The following is a 15,751-nucleotide window of genomic DNA, read 5'->3' as shown; positions in this document are numbered from 1 at the left end:
CTGTGGGAAGCATTGCATACAGTATGTGTGGTGTGAGGTATGTGCAATGGAGTATCAAAAATTGTGTGAACATAAATAGGGATTTACAAGAGATTAACTTGGCATATTTTAGGAGAAAATCCCATTCTTTATTAGTGAGTTGTCTGTGGAGATCTGTTTCCCATTTTAATTTGAGAGAGTCTAGTGATATTTTGAGAGGTGTGCGGAGTCCTCGATATAGCCAACTGATTAAGTGCTTGCCATGTCCCATAGTGTGTAATGCCTGCAGGAGTTCATGCAGCTCTATGCCGTCTGGTGCCCAATGTTCACGGACATAGGCTAGAATGCTGGCATGAGTAAGAAATAGCGTATCAGGCATTCTGTGGGTATGTACAGAGTCTGTGTGGGGCATTAGATCAGCTAAGGTTCGTGCCCATCCAGCTCCCGGGGGAATAAAATACAGGCCGGTAGGGTGCCCAGGGATGTTGAGATCCCACAAGGTTGTACATTTGGGAGTAGGGATTCAAGAAATTTGTGTCTGGCAAAGCCATCTTCCAATAAGTGAGAGCCCTGTGCAGCAAAGCTTGGAGTCTGCAGTGGGGTCATTCAATCAATCAGTTTTTGTAAAGCGCGGGTACTCACTCATGAGGGTCTCATGGCGCTGGGGAGGGAGGGAAGGGGCCTCATCTGAAGAGCCACATCTGAGATTCTTCCTGAAGATGGTGAGTGATGGGCTTTGTCTGAGGTGCAGGGGGAGGTTGTTCCAGCTCTTTGCTGCGATGTAGGTGAAGGATCATCCGGGTTGGAGAGACCGGAACATGGCAGCCTATGTAGTCGCCCAAATTAGAGCATTTCACCAGTATATCGGATTTCCTGTAATTTGTGACCAGCTAGACAATATGACAGCCACTGCAATTGCCCAGCTATCCCGTATGCCTTAAAGTCTGGGGCACCCAAACGTCCCTCATCTGAGGGTTGCTATCGTTTTTTGAGTCTCACTCTCTAGCGTCCATTGCCTCAGATCAGATCTATTAATAAAGAGTCGAGGACATGAAATGTTCAGGTCAGCACCGTAATCAGTAGGTTGCAAAGTAATATAACAATTGAGGCAATAGTACCATTTTTGCCAAGGCTAATAGGCCAGCTACAGATAGGAGAAGTGAGGACCAAAAAGTGCCTTGTGATAGGGCCTTTCCTAGATTGCCTTCTAGTATGTTGAGTTGCTGACAATGTATGTGAATACCGTGGTATCAAAAGCAGTATAGCGCTACTTTAATGTTAAGGGTTCCAAAATGAACTATCTGGTCTGTACAGGCATCGTTAAAGGAGAATGCGTATGATTTGTCAATATTGATCCAGAGTCCAGAGAGGTCACCGAATTCGGATGACAGATGAGCAGCCACATTTAAGTTGATCCGTAAATCTTGGTGATCATGTTGTCTGCATAGAGTGATATTGAGTGAACTGTGCGTTCCAGTGCGATACCCCAACTATAGGCCCATGCTGGACAAGGGGTGCTAGTGGCTCTAACACTAGCACAAATAAGAGCGGAGACAGCGGGCAACCCTGTTTGCTCCCCCCTGGATATACATTAAGTAAACAGGATGAGGCGTCCTGTCTGTGCTCTAGCTGTTGGTTCTGTGTACACTAACCGCACCCATCTGATGTATTCGGGAGGTAACCTGAAGGCCGCAAGTACTGCTAGCATGTAGTCTTGGCTGGCATCAAATGCTTCCTGAATGTCTGACAAAAGGCAACCGGCATACGGATAGTGTTATTTAGCAGCATCCATTGAGCAGAATAGGCGAAGTATGTTTAAGGAGATAATGCAATGAGGAACAAAGCCACTTTGGTCTGTATGGAGTAAACGTGGAAGGAAAGGAAGCAGTTGAGCCACTAAGATCTTACTGAGGATATAATACTCATTCAAAAGGGATAATGGTCAATAGGAGGACTTTTCAGGGGGCAGCCTACTGGCCTTTAGGAGAGGAGGTCACTAGCACTTCATTGTCGGCGGAAGGGTACCCGTGGTTAAATAGGCATTGTATAGTTCTCAAGGCATGGAATTACCTTGGTAGCTTAGGTGGGGGAAAATTCCGCCGGTAAGCCATCAGGGCCAGGTATTTTGTTACATTCAAGAGCTTTAATGGCTTCTCGTATTTCATTAGGTGAGATAGGAGCCTTAGGAGATTTCTTACTGGTTACAAATATTTTAGGTAGTGTGACTTGTTCAAGGAACGTTGTTAATTGTGTTTGGTCAGGGGGAGGCTGGGCTGTATATATGTCTGCATACTAATCTCGGAATGCAGAGTTAATTTCAGTCTATGTTATCTCAGTGTCCCTTGATAGGGTCTGTTTGGTCAGAATGGATGTAGTGATTGTTCTAGTTTTATCAATTTAGCTAGTAGCGTACCTGCCTTCTCCACTTCCATGTGTATTTTTCATGTGTACACTCTATGGTCAATAACTCTGAGATGGTCAAGGAGTTCAGCATATGTTATGTGGGCATCCTGTAGCTGTGGTTCGTTGCTTGTGTCATGAGATGTCAATTGTTGAAGTGGTCCTAAGATGTTTTCTACCTATGTGAGTTTCCTCAGAACTTCTGCCCGAGCACCTACTAGTGTATTGATTGATGCTCCCCAAACCACAACTTTAAATGCTTCCCATTCAATCATCAGGATGCTGTGCCCTCATTTTCTCGGAAGTAGGTATCAATAGTCACGGTGAGGTTATCACGGAAGCCTGCAACCTGTATGCAGGTTGATGGCACCAAGTTGGGATCGTGGTGGGAGTCTGGCCCCATGTAAATGAGATTTCCAGGGGATTATATTCAGACAGTGTTCTGCCTAGATATGTTGCATGGGTGTCCTGTGACTGTAGAAGGGATGGACAAAGGAACCTCTCTCGGCAGGAGTGTCGTGAGTGTGGAGGCATGTAAGACGAGTATTCTCTAAAACCGATGATGCAGCTATGCCACACATCAGATAGTCCCCAATTTTGTACCCATTTTTGCAGTGTTTTGGCGTGTCTAGTTGGAGCTGCTGTCGGTGGGATCTGTCTAGGTGAATATCAAGAACAGCGTTGCAGCCCCATACTAGAATCTAGGGGAGGTGTGCCCAACCTGATAATGCTGTATTGATATGTGAGAAATATTTATCTTGATCTTGATTTGGGGCATATAAGCATCCGACTACAAAAGGTATCCCATCAAGGCATCCATTTAGGAGTACATAACAGTGTTAATTTTTGATTTGTTGATTTGTGAGGGGACCCCGGCACGCACCCATACTGTTGCCCCATGGGCGTAGGCGAAATAGGAAGTAGAAAAAAATTGATTCCTCCACCTCCCAGGACATTCCAGGTAAGTACATTGTAACTATTAGATATTGTGCTCATCATATAGATTGCACATAGTGAAAGGCATATTGCTCATGTATTGAGGCTCTGCATTCCATACAGTAATTACTGGTGGCAGAGACAGAACAGTTAACAAATGCCCAAAATACGTGGTCCCGCGAAAAAATTTTCTTCGACCACTTAACTTCTCACAGCATAATGTTAAAATTAGAGAGAACCATGGGCCTATGCTTATGGGAAGCATTGTACAACCTTAGGACGGTCAGTTCAAGAAAAATTTAAATATAGTCAATGATGAGCCCAGACCTGGGACCCCAGTGTAAAAGGATGGTGATTCGGTGTGTAATCATAAAGGAAAAGATGGTGCCACATATCTGGGCCTTTGTATGGAATTCAGCAGGTCAGGATGCGGGTGGGTTAGTCATAGAGATTATTACTGGGTTTGTTTGAGGGTTGCGTACATAGCTCTATGTACCCCATGAATGCGAAAGGATGAGAAACCTCTCCAATCCATGATAGAGATTGTACTGCTCAGAAGGGTGTGCGTGGGAGTATATGTATACTTACACCAATTACTCCAGCAAGTCATTTGCTGTCTGCGGAGTTACTGCGGGAAATAGAGCCATGCTGCCGTCTGTGTCAGTGTCCGAGGCACTGTATCAGTAAGTGCTGGAGGTGAAGTGGTGATCGGGGTCACGTACTGCTGTAGCGTGGGCTCTCATTATCCTAAATGAGACTACTGGATTTCTAGGTAGCAGGGTCGTTCCTGGTGTGGGGGACTGAGTCTTACCCACTGAGAAGGACCTCTGTCACCTTCAATCCGGTTTTGCTCCGGCTAACTAGCAGTGCCTCATCTCTCCCAAGGGGGAGGGATGATTGGGCAGCCGAGCGCATGACATCTTTAGAACTTCTCAGGGAAGTCGTGGTCAATGTACCAGATTGTATCCTTGACTGAAGCACAGAGTGAGCAAGAATGTGTTATTGAGAACTCCAGTGCTGAAGTAGGCTAAACAGTGTGATATAAAAAATAAAACAAGTCCGTAGAACTGGCTATTTCAAAAATAACAGTACGAAGCTGAATAAAATGCACTTAGAGCAAAGTGCACAGAGGCCCGATACTACGAGCAAAGGAATAAAATACATCCAGGGCAAAGTGCACAAAGGCCTAACGCCTGAAGCAAACGCGCAAAGGATACACAAAAATGACCACACTACACTGCTGTTGATGAGTGAATAGCCTCCCGTTGGCACTCGAGGGCTTGTTGAGGAGTTGGAGCTCCCCCAGTGTGGGTCCTGGAAGGTCCATTCCTGTGTTGCCCGAGGTGGACACTGTGGTTTGCTGGTGAGGAACATTGCTGAGTGTGTCCGCGGGAATCTGGGAAATGAAGATCCAGCCAGTCTTGAGTCGCTGCTGCAGTCTCGAAGAAGTGTGATCATTGTTAAATTAAAGCATAGTTACGGCCAATATTGCGTAAGCGTTGTTTTATGGCTCGGAATGAAAAAAGTTGTCGCTGGACGGCCAGAGCAAAATCAGGAAATAACAATACTTTTGTTCTATGGTTAGTGGTGTGTTATCTCGGCAGCTTGGAGCAGGTGGTCTCTATCTGTAAAGTTGAGATTCCTTGCCACTATCTGGCTCGGGGTGCACCTAGGACTAGTTTTCGTTGGCACTCGGTGCACCCTTTCCACCATGCAGAAATCCGACAGGCCTGTTGGAGCCACTGCAGATCAGAGCCAGGTCTCTATGAACTGGGTGGTCTGTGGGCCATCCATGCCCTCAGGTAACCTCCTACAATTTGGATATTATTTCTGCGCACCTGGCCCTCTGAATCCTCCGCACGACCCTGAAGCTGTTCCATCTGTCTGTACAGTTTGTTCAGCAAGCTTGGGTGTCAATATGGAGAGGGGCTACTCGGTACTTTTAACTCTGTCTGTCACTTTTCTATAGTCATCTTTAGGAAGAGTAATGTCTGTAGTGATGGCGCCGGGTTGTTGTTATACTTGTATTCTGGATTCACGTATTTCTTGCAATATAATGTCTAGCTTGTCCATAGGGGTGGTAACACAGCGGGAGGCAGGTAACCCATAGACATCTTGGTGGAAGAGCCCTCAAAAGGTGGCGAGAGTGAGCAAGAGCGCGTATCTAGTTTTATTAGACCAGGTTTAGTGCACCCCATTTTCTGGACTTTCGGTGATAGCCCGCAGCCTCAGATTATTTTGGGGTTTCAACCAGTTTGGGCAGAGGATGACAACAGTATTGAAAGTCAAGGATTTGCAATTGTGAAGGGCCTTTTGCCTGGGAGCGGTCATCGAGTCAGGAAAGGATCGCAATTGGTTGCATATGTTGTGCGATTCTCAGTTCGAGTAAGTGTTCCCCGTGAAATAAGTGGAGGATTTTGGCTACACTGTATTTACTGCCAATTGGTCAGTATTGCAATTGTGTTGAAGTGTCTGATTGTGATTGTTTTACTTCCTTCAATGTTTTCAAGTCTTCTTGTGCCGTCACCAACCAGTCACCAATCAGTCACCAACCAGTCTTGTCAGTTCTTCTTACTACGTGTAGGAGGCACCTTGCAGCGGTAAACTTAAGTCAGAGTCTCTCCTCAGGTAGGCAATAAGTGAATCTAATTGTGGACTAGGCCGGTGAGAGGCTCAAGCAGCGTGGACCCCATCCCAGAGCTGAGGGAGGCCCCCGGTCGCCGTGCACGTAGGGAGACCAAAACCAGAGCAGATACGTGGACCACAAAGAAGCACTGATCCAGAAAGTGGTCTCTAGCTGTGTTGGGTTGGACCCACACAGCACTGAGCAATTTTGCAAGGGGGGCATCACATCCCAAAGTGCCAGAACCACAGCTCCCAAGTCCGGCTGGCTGAAGAGTCATTGGGCGGCCAGGTACGCAGCAGCCACACAGGTCTGCAATCTCCAGATCTAGCTTTGCGTGAAGTGGAGAGGCACTCAGGCACCGTGCAGCGGCAGCCTGGTACCCACCAATTTTCCAAATGGCTGGTTCCTCACTTACTCAGCCCGATCCAGGTAGGCCTCAGATCGATCAAGTGCAGGACTCCTTGGGCTGCAGCGCAGTCGCTATTCTTTTACTAATTTTCAGGAGCTGGCGATCGCAGCAGGCAGTGAAGGGAGAGAAGCCTTTGGTGCGGCATATGTGTCGGATTCTTTTGTATTAGGCGGATGATTGTTAAGTTGTAGGTCCCTGGTCCTGGAGCTCTGCAAATATACGTCCGCCATCTTGGACGGCTAGACACGCCCAATGGAGTCCATCCTACTTGATTAGAATCCTCTTGGGGTGCAAGTGACTGCAAAGGTACAAGGGCAAACCACTAAGGGATGCACAGCGCATCCATCTTTTGTCTGTATAGGCAATTTTTATGTGGCCCCTCGCTCCCTAACTTACCTAGCCTAAGATGTCCTTCAGCCAATTTACATTCATGTTTAAATCTGTGCAACAGACAGAATACATCTCTTTGCCATGACAGTAATATCTTTCCGCAGAAACTATAGAGATTCTTACAGCACATACGCAGTCACTCCTATAGCAGTATGACTAAATGTGATTAGTGGCCTACCTGTCTTTTTGCAGGGTGGAGCCATTGAGCCAGGTCCATTCAGGCCTGCTTCCATTGATTTGCAGGCCGATCCAGAAGAAGCTTTTACTAGTTCCTTTGGCCTCTATGAAATTCTAAGAAAGAAACAGGTGTTATATTGAGCTGAGGGACTTGAAGAATGCCTTGGTTGACTTTTCCATAGGGCCTTCAGCATCTCACATAAATACACATATATGGCAGGGGCAATAGTAGATTCAGTATATAATCTGAAAAGTCTTGACGTTTAAAAGTTAAGTTCCTTACCTTAACCTTATCTTCCACCGTTCTGTACTAATGTAAACTCCTAGCCTACTATCACTTGTTAAATGTGAAACAAGGTGTAATTGAGACACTCAATGAGTATTTTGATGACAGTTTAGGAGTTGGTATGATTTTTCTACTGAGCAGCAGGAGTGACACTGAATCGAAATGGTAATTTGCCAGTTTTTGGTGTGTGAGGCATTGTTATTTTTTTAAAGTGTTGGACATTCAAGGCAGTTATGTTTGGTTTGTTATTACATTAATAAGATATTATGGTATGCAATGACATGCTCATTATAATTCTGTGTACTATAGCAATTAAAGGCATACTTATACTCTTCTTGCGCCGTTTAAGCATCATTTATTTTGACGTTAATACGGTGCAAACCTAACGCCATATTTATACTTTGGCACTAGACACGTGCAGCGTCAAAATATTGGTCTTAGCATCATTACTATAATGCATCAACCCACCTTGCATCAATGAGATGCAAGGTAGGCGTTCCCGTCCTAGGAATGACTATAACCCCCTGCTGCCACATCTATACTCCGGCGCAGAGACCACGTGCAAGGAGTAGGCGGGCCAAGGTAATGACACTAAGCCTGCTTAGCGTCATTATCTAATGCCTGGGTGAGACCAGTTGTTAGGCTGGCTGTGGACCCATTTCTATGGTCAACCACCATGGAATGGGCCCACAGATGTTCACCCCATGTCCCAGGAACACCCACACCAGAGGGACACCACAGGATGGTGGACCCCATCCCAGATAAGTAGAGGTAAGTATTTTTCATAATTAGCAGATGTGCCATTGGGGGCCCCTGGTATGGGGCCCTCAGACTGGCACTGGGTCTAATGGCCTTGCCCATGGGACACTGCTCCCCTATGGTGGCCAATGGGGTGGTGGGCATGACTCCTGTCTACACTTAGACAGGAGTCATGCTTGTACATCAGGAAATGACGTTAGGCTAGTTAGCAGCGTATATTTTGCTCTAACCAGCCTAAAGTCATTTCTGACTCACTAGCGCCATACTCCCTAACGCCATCCCTGCCCAGCTAGCATCTTTTCTCCAGACACTAGCCATGCCTTAGTGCCATCTTGCGTCATTGTAGAAATTTGGTGTTAAGATGGCCCTAAGGAATGGCGTTACCCGGAGTTAATATTTTTGCCGCAAAACTGCGTTCGCTCAGTTTTGCGGCAAAAAACAGAAATATGTGCCTTAGAGTTTTGTATTGTGGTGTTACATGTTCTTGTCTGCAAAAATTTGTATTCTATCCACGCATGACCAATATATAAATAATTCCTGACAGAAATGGCACATTCTATGTGTGAAAATATGTCTTATGCCCTAAAGAGTGTTTGGTGCGGATGGGACAAAAGGTTAATTTGTGAACCTAATTTTTTTTATTTCCTGTATTTTAAGGTTTTGTTCAGCAACCACTATTGCCTTTTTTTCAAGAAATGTGACTGTTTTTATCAATGTGCACCTCTCAGAATAGTGGCATTGAGCTTCATTTTGATTTTTCTTTCTTCGATACAAAAAACATTTAGACTTACATGGCTTAATTAAATTAACGTTCTTACATGAGATGTTTCTGATCATCAATTGAGAGGTGTATATTTTATTGGTCAGCATACCACTTTTCTGATGTACTTCAGTTGAAGCTGGAGCGAATCCCACATGCCCCTGTTCACTGCTTGGTAGTGATAACAGTGGGTCAGGGAGCTGCCACTTGTCCTTGTCCCATTCAACCTCATTATTTTTGGAGGTTGAAGCAGGACAGGGACAGCTGATAGCTGGAACATTGTGAAAAATTCCATGCATTATTGAATCTTAACTCCTCCTTGGAAATATATACTGTCCAGGTTTCCAATATCTGAATACCTTTGTGCCCCAAGCCAGCTCGAGTCACTGTCACCCACTCACAGACTTTCAAATTTGAACAAAAGTATGACCATTTGACTGTGATCCATGCCAATCTACAGTTCACACCTTCAACTAAGGACTATCCATTGTAACATCAATCTGCTGTACCTAGTTCAGCTACTGACATATTTCTGCCTATCTAAAGTTCAATCAAGGTTAATCATTCATCAACTAGCAGCCTCACAAGCACTGCAGTCGACTCTAAGTTACTTTAGACCAGAGAATTATATTGCATGATATTGTGGATGAATAGCTACTGTCCTTTGTACTGGGAGAAGATTTATTGTGGTGTGACAGACTGCGCATGGTTGTATGGTGCCTGGTGGGATGGTAGTTCTCATGGCAGAATGTTCAGGATAAGTAGTACGCAAGGGCCATGGGGATGCTTCTTAATGTGGCAAATCTTTGCCAGTGGTTTGGCCATTCACGCTGTCTCTGTCCATCTGGCTGTCTTCAAGGATACTCTTGGCAAAAAATGTTCCCCACAATTGTTTGATATAGTCCCAATTAATATCTCCAGCAGACTCAATCAGGTTCGCACTTTCAAATAATATTTGTCAGAGGTGCAAATGGGGAGTCTATAGACCCAGCTGTGTGTAGGTATCACATACATCATGTCACATTGGGCCCACTTGACCACTGGGAAGATATCTTGGTCAGTTTGTCAGCGGTCGGCACACACAACGGGCATGATGAAGCCTCTTCTTTGGTTGACACTTAAGGCTCGTATTCTATCTCAGCAACTACTACTTCACTATTTGGTCTTTGATACTTTGTTCAGTATCCAGTTATCTGCCCCATTCCACAACGGACTGCAATGTTGCGGGGTGGAGCAGCTTCTTCTTACATATGTTGTACATACAGACTGATTTGTGAATACTGAGATGTTTTCATGCCGGTGCAGCTTGTAGGGGTGCGTTAGCCACACTGAGCAGCTCTCGAAAGCAGAATATCCACTGAAGACAAGGGTTTCCAGCATCTCCAAGAGACTTACTTAAAATTACACTTAGGCACAGTCATGTCATGGTGATGTAGTGCACATGACATCAAGTGCATGCATACTAGGTCACATGCACATGCCACACATAATGTGACATACATAATAAATAGGCAATAAAAAATCTTTAAAATGATCACCATTTGAATCATCCGAACTTTACACCCTCCTGCCTAACTGGGCCACATAACAGGATGCCATACATGGGATCACATGTGCAAAGCTCAATATCACCCAATAGACTTTATCTAAGATGTGCCCCTCAGAACCTGGAGCCCACTGTACAATTTGTCCCTGAGGATGAACTAGAGGGTCACAGACGCAGCATTAATTCCTTTATGTCAGTATCTGTAGTATCAAGAACTGAGTGGCTGAATGTCAGGAAAATAAGTAGGTGCAGTGTAGGGCTTCTCTATGTACGGTCCTGACTTTGTAGCCATCATAACAAAAGTGACTACACTGCATGTTTCCCCGTCAAGAAACTAGGTACACAAAATAGGACATTTCCATCACACCAAAGTTAATAGTTAATAGACATAAGAACTATGTTGAATTTCTTAAAGGCTGGAGTTACATTCAGTTGGAGTAATCAGCAGGTCTACTAAGAGAAAACTACAGAATAGATCCTTCTTGGGGCATTTGCCCAACTAAACCTATTTAGACAACTACACAGGGTCAACCATGCACAATCAAATCAACTCTTACTCAACCACCCAGAAGCAAAGCAGGGATATCAAACACTAATCAAATAATACAATACTGTGTCATACCGTAAGCTCAAATTCTGGATCACGCCCACAGTTATAGCTGGTACTAAATACCTAACACATATAAGATATGGCCAACTAGGAACTGGATATCTTCTAATGCCAGGGATACTGTCAAGTTGTTCTCTCTGGGATTTCCCTTTCCTAAGTTCAGTGGAATTCTTGTGCCATGGGTACGCGCACTGGCAGGTTACTATGCTGATGATTTTTCAATTGAAACATTCATTCACAGTATGAAATATCAAAGACTTCTGACTATACCTGATTCCACAAATGGGCATCTGGACGTATGAGTGATAGACAACTAGTACTGGGCACAGTAACCACCTACAACAGGAAATGAGAGTGCTACTTTGTAGTACAATCCACCAACTGCTCTGATGGCCATAGTGAGGACCTATATGAATGGCCAACTTACTACTCTGCACCTGCCATTCTTTTTTCAAGAGTAGTTCAGGGTATCATACCACTCCTAGTATTCACTTGCAAGCTGCTCAGGATAAGCCTAATACTCTCCTGTTCTACTCTTGTGTTCTCCTTCAATTGTATTCCATTTTTCCATGACCAGGGACATTGGTGTAGCAAGGACGCCAGGGGCCCTAATCCAAGCAAGTAGGGAGGTAACCCTATGCCCTGGTTGAGTACTTTAATGCAGCCATCATTATGATGCAGAGTACTCCTCAGACCCTGGGCCCCGGAGGATAACTATGGGTAACCCCACCCTGTAGTTTATCTGCAGAACTGATACTTAAAGAGACAACAGGAGTATGCACCCCCTTTCCTTCCTTATGGCAACATACAAAGCAGGGATCTGGTCTCTGAATGTACGTGCGCTCTCTTATCAGTGTAAGGCCTCTATGACCAAATTACTCAAATTGTCGTTTTATTACTTTTTATAGCAGGACAAGCATCTGAAACTGCACCAGACTTGGGGGGTCATTCCGACCCTGGCGGTCATGGACCGCCAGGGCCGGGGACTGCGGATGTACCGCCAACAGGTTGGCGGTGCATCCAGGCCAATTCTGACCGCGGCGGTAAAGCCGCGGTCAGAAAAGGGAAACCGGCGGTTTCCCGCCGGTTTTCCCCTGGCCTGAAGAATCCTCCATGGCGGCGCTGCAGGCAGCGCCGCCATGGGGATTCCGACCCCCTTCCCGCCAGCCTGGTTCTGCCAGTTTTGACCGCCAGAACCAGGCTGGCGGGAACGGGTGTCGTGGGGCCCCTGTGGGCCCCTGCAGTGCCCATGCCAATGGCATGGGCACTGCAGGGGCCCCCTAACAGGGCCCCATTTGGATTTTCAGTATTTGCTTGGCAGACACTGAAAATCGCGACGGGTGCAACTGCACCCGTCGCACACCAGCAACTCCGCCGGCTCCATCCGGAGCCGGCTTCCTCGTTGCTGGTGCTTTCCGGCTGGGCGGGCGGCCTTTTGGCGGTCGCCCGCCAGCCCAGCGGGAAAGTCAGAATGACCGCCGCAGTCTTTTGACCGCGGTACGGTCTTCTGGCGGTTCCCGCCAGGCCGGCGGCTTCCGCCGCCGGCGTGGGTCACAATGACCCCCTTGGTGTTGGGGTAGTCCAGCAACAGGATGTAGACGAGTAGAGGAAACATATCCTCAAAGTTGCTACTGAGTGGAGAGCAGTGGCTATAACATGTTAAAGATAGATGTTATTAACATGTAGGATTCAGCGGCAGGAAAGGCCACCAGATCCTAGGTACTCATGCATATGTACTACACATGACTAAAAACATGTCAACATGATTGATATGTTTATAGGTTTATAATTTCAAGTGTCTCAGTAATTCTAAATTAATTTAGGATCTTAGGGGGTAGGCAGGCAACATAACCAATGAAACTCATTGAGAATCACATAGACAGGCTACTCGTGAAGTAAAAACGATTAGGAGTTACATGGACGTCCCTTGGATGTCGCCAGGGGTCACAGCTGCGACCCCTGGGTTGCCTTTTGTGACCCCTGGCACTCTTTTTGTGACCCCTGACCTCAGAGGTGGCAAATTCAGTGCCAAGAACACGAGGACAGCTCCTCCTTATGGATGTCAGTCGGAGCTCCACTCTTTGTTTTCTGTCAATTTTTATGACACTAATAGTGAATAACAATATATTATTCACTATTAGTGTGAGAAAAATGGAGTACATTTAGCTGGAATATGTCCATCTATGGCAGCTGAGTTAAGTGAAAAATGCTTTTAAGTGTAAGTTGTGTGTGTGCTTGTGGTTGAGAGAGTGTGTTTATGTGCGAGAGAGTGTGTGCAAGTGTGAATTTGTGTGCATGTGTAAGTTTGTTAGTGTGAGTGAAAGTGGGAATTGACTTCCATGGAGTTAGACAGGAAACACAATTTGCAATGTTATCATCACACACTTGCACGTTTCTACAACATCACTGAGGAAAGAACTGTGTCCGTGCATGATACTTAACCATTTCTTCCTCGTCGTCAATGAGTAATAGATGAGATTGGCGGGAGACGCAGTATTCCTCACTGGAGGTCCAGGATTTTAATTCCTCAGAGATGAAATAACATCCTTCTCGAAAAACCATCCAGTTGTAAGGGCACATCACACATATGGATTCTAATGGGAAGAAACAGCAGCATTATTGGATCTGAACACCTTCCTTGACTATTGTGTAAGAGATTATTGTATATATTGGAGGCTCTGGCCAAGTTGATAGGGTCGAGCATAGATGGTGATTTAATGGAGATGGTGGACACTAAGCAGACAATGGGAAGGCATTTAGGGGCAGATTTAAGAGCCCATGGTGCCTCCTTGCACCACATTAGCGTAGTTTTTTTTTTTACGCTAATGTGGCCCATCAAGGCCAAAATCACCGACCCAAGGGGCATATTAGTACTATTTTTGCACCAAATTTACATCATTTTGTTTTACACAAAGTCAGCGCGAACTTAACTCCATATTTATATTTTGATTCTAGACCATTCTAGTGTCACAATATTGGAGTTAAAGTCATTTTTTGGATGCGTGAAACCACCTTGCATCAATGAGATGCAAGTTAGGCATTCCCGTCTAAAAAATGACTCAAAGCCCCTATCGCCTTATTTATCCTCCTATGCAAAAAAAGTGCGCGGGGAGGCGGGCCTAAATAGAGGCACTATGCCTGATTAGTGCCATTTTTTAACGCCGGGGTCAGGGCAGGCGTTTGGGAATCTGTGGACCCATTTTCATGGCCCATACCAAGCCCTAGGAACACCCCCCACCCACACCAGTGGGACACCAGAGGATGGGGTACCCCATCCAAGGTAAGTAGGGTAAGTAGAGGTAAGTATTTACATTTTTTTCAAAGTGCCATTCTGGGCCCTGAAATGGGCCTCCCTATGTAGCATTGGGTGTAATGGCCATGTCCAGGGGACCCTTGTCCCCTGTGCTGGCCAACGGGGTGGTGAGCATGACTCCTGTCTTTTACAAGACAGGAGTCATGTGGTTTGGATGATTTTGCATCAGGAAATGAGACTAGACTGGTTTAAGGTAGCCTAGTGTTGTTTTTTTGGTCCAAAACCCCCTTCCTCCATGCCGCCACCCCCACCCGGCTATTGTCATTTTTCCAGACGCTAGCCAATTCTTTGCGCCGGCTTACGGGATTCCATAAATTTGGTGCCCGGCTGGCGCTCTCGAATGACATGCATGCATTGCACCACTTTTCAACCCTTTGCGCTACATTATGCTGGCGCCAGGCATAATATATGCCAAGGGGGTGTTCCTCTGTTAGGGGGGCAGAAAAAATGGTGCAAATAAATCTAAGAGAGCTCAGAGCAGGCATTAAAAGGAGGAATGCCATTGTTCACAATGGGCCTCAATGGGCTTTGCAGGATTAGCCTCAAACGTTTTGAGGCTAACCATGCAAAGCTCCAAACTAGCAGCAAAAATGTTGATACTAGTTCCCTAACTACCGCCATGGTGCGCCGTATATTAGATATGGCACACATAAAGTGGCGTTAGGGAGGTGCAAGAAAAGTTGCGCTGCACTGGGTGCAGATCCGCTTTTCTTAAATCTGAGCCTTATTGTTCTTGAGACATCTCACAGGATTCCATTCTAAATCTCAAAATAGACATTTTAAATTCTCCAGTCATCCTGCATCACTTCTTTACTCTAAAAATAAGCAACAAATATCCAGCAACAATATACATGTGAGGGGACACAGCAGTAACAGAATGTCTGTGGTTCTGCCGGGAATGGGGGATATTGCTCCATCCCCCTGGTGGAGGAACTCCCAACCAAATGTATAAATGACAGCCAAGCTGGAGGTCATATATAAAGCTTTGGCAGGAACCGCCATCACTGCAGTTCCTGTCAACGCATTTTGCTCTTTGGTGCAAGGCTCCAGCTATATGTCGGAGCTTTGCACTAAACAATTTTCTTTTTTATTTTCAAAAACAAAATCCTGAAAAGTGATTTCCTTTTTGAAAATAATAAAGAAAATCCACCCTTCACTATGGGTGTCATCTCTCATGATGAAAGGGGCAATGTCCTGAGTTTGCCTGGTGGTGATGGACAATAAAAAGATTGCGATATATTTGCCCATCCTAATTGGGAGGGCAGACATATAGACATTTCTACAATGACTCTTTTTCCGTCATGCTGTCGGAGTGATTTCACTATGCATACTCTGCTACTTTTGGGACAGAGTATGCTTACTGCCAAGATATAAACTAGGCCCTTTGTTTGTTACCAGTAACTAGTACATATTTCAAACCATTCAAATTGAGGTAACAACATATTGACTGTCAATCTCTACCCTATCCCACTGCTCTTGGTTGGCCAACAGTGGCCTGGACAGTTGTGAGGTTCCCCCACAATCCTTCTCTCAGCAGCACAGTCCCTACTTGGTCAATAC

The 15,751-nt window shown here is 45.5% G+C and overlaps 1 protein-coding gene across 4 annotated transcripts in view; it reads right to left on the bottom strand.

Moving 5' to 3' along the window:
* Positions 1 to 15,751, bottom strand: part of LOC138247184 (killer cell lectin-like receptor subfamily G member 1) — a 163,752-nt gene that overhangs the window by 47,297 nt on the left and 100,704 nt on the right. For all 4 annotated transcript variants that reach the window (XM_069201928.1, XM_069201930.1, XM_069201929.1 and 1 more), the window contains 2 exons: positions 13,321 to 13,472; positions 6,919 to 7,031 (listed from right to left, as the gene is read on the bottom strand). In XM_069201928.1, the coding sequence (XP_069058029.1) occupies positions 6,919 to 7,031; positions 13,321 to 13,472 (265 nt within the window). The remainder of the gene's footprint in view (positions 1 to 6,918; positions 7,032 to 13,320; positions 13,473 to 15,751) is intronic.

This window comes from Pleurodeles waltl, chromosome 7 (assembly GCF_031143425.1).
Source record: "Pleurodeles waltl isolate 20211129_DDA chromosome 7, aPleWal1.hap1.20221129, whole genome shotgun sequence".
Taxonomy (NCBI): domain Eukaryota; kingdom Metazoa; phylum Chordata; class Amphibia; order Caudata; family Salamandridae; genus Pleurodeles; species Pleurodeles waltl.
Note: the sequence above shows the minus strand (reverse complement) of the source record. Positions and strands in the feature narration are given on the sequence as shown.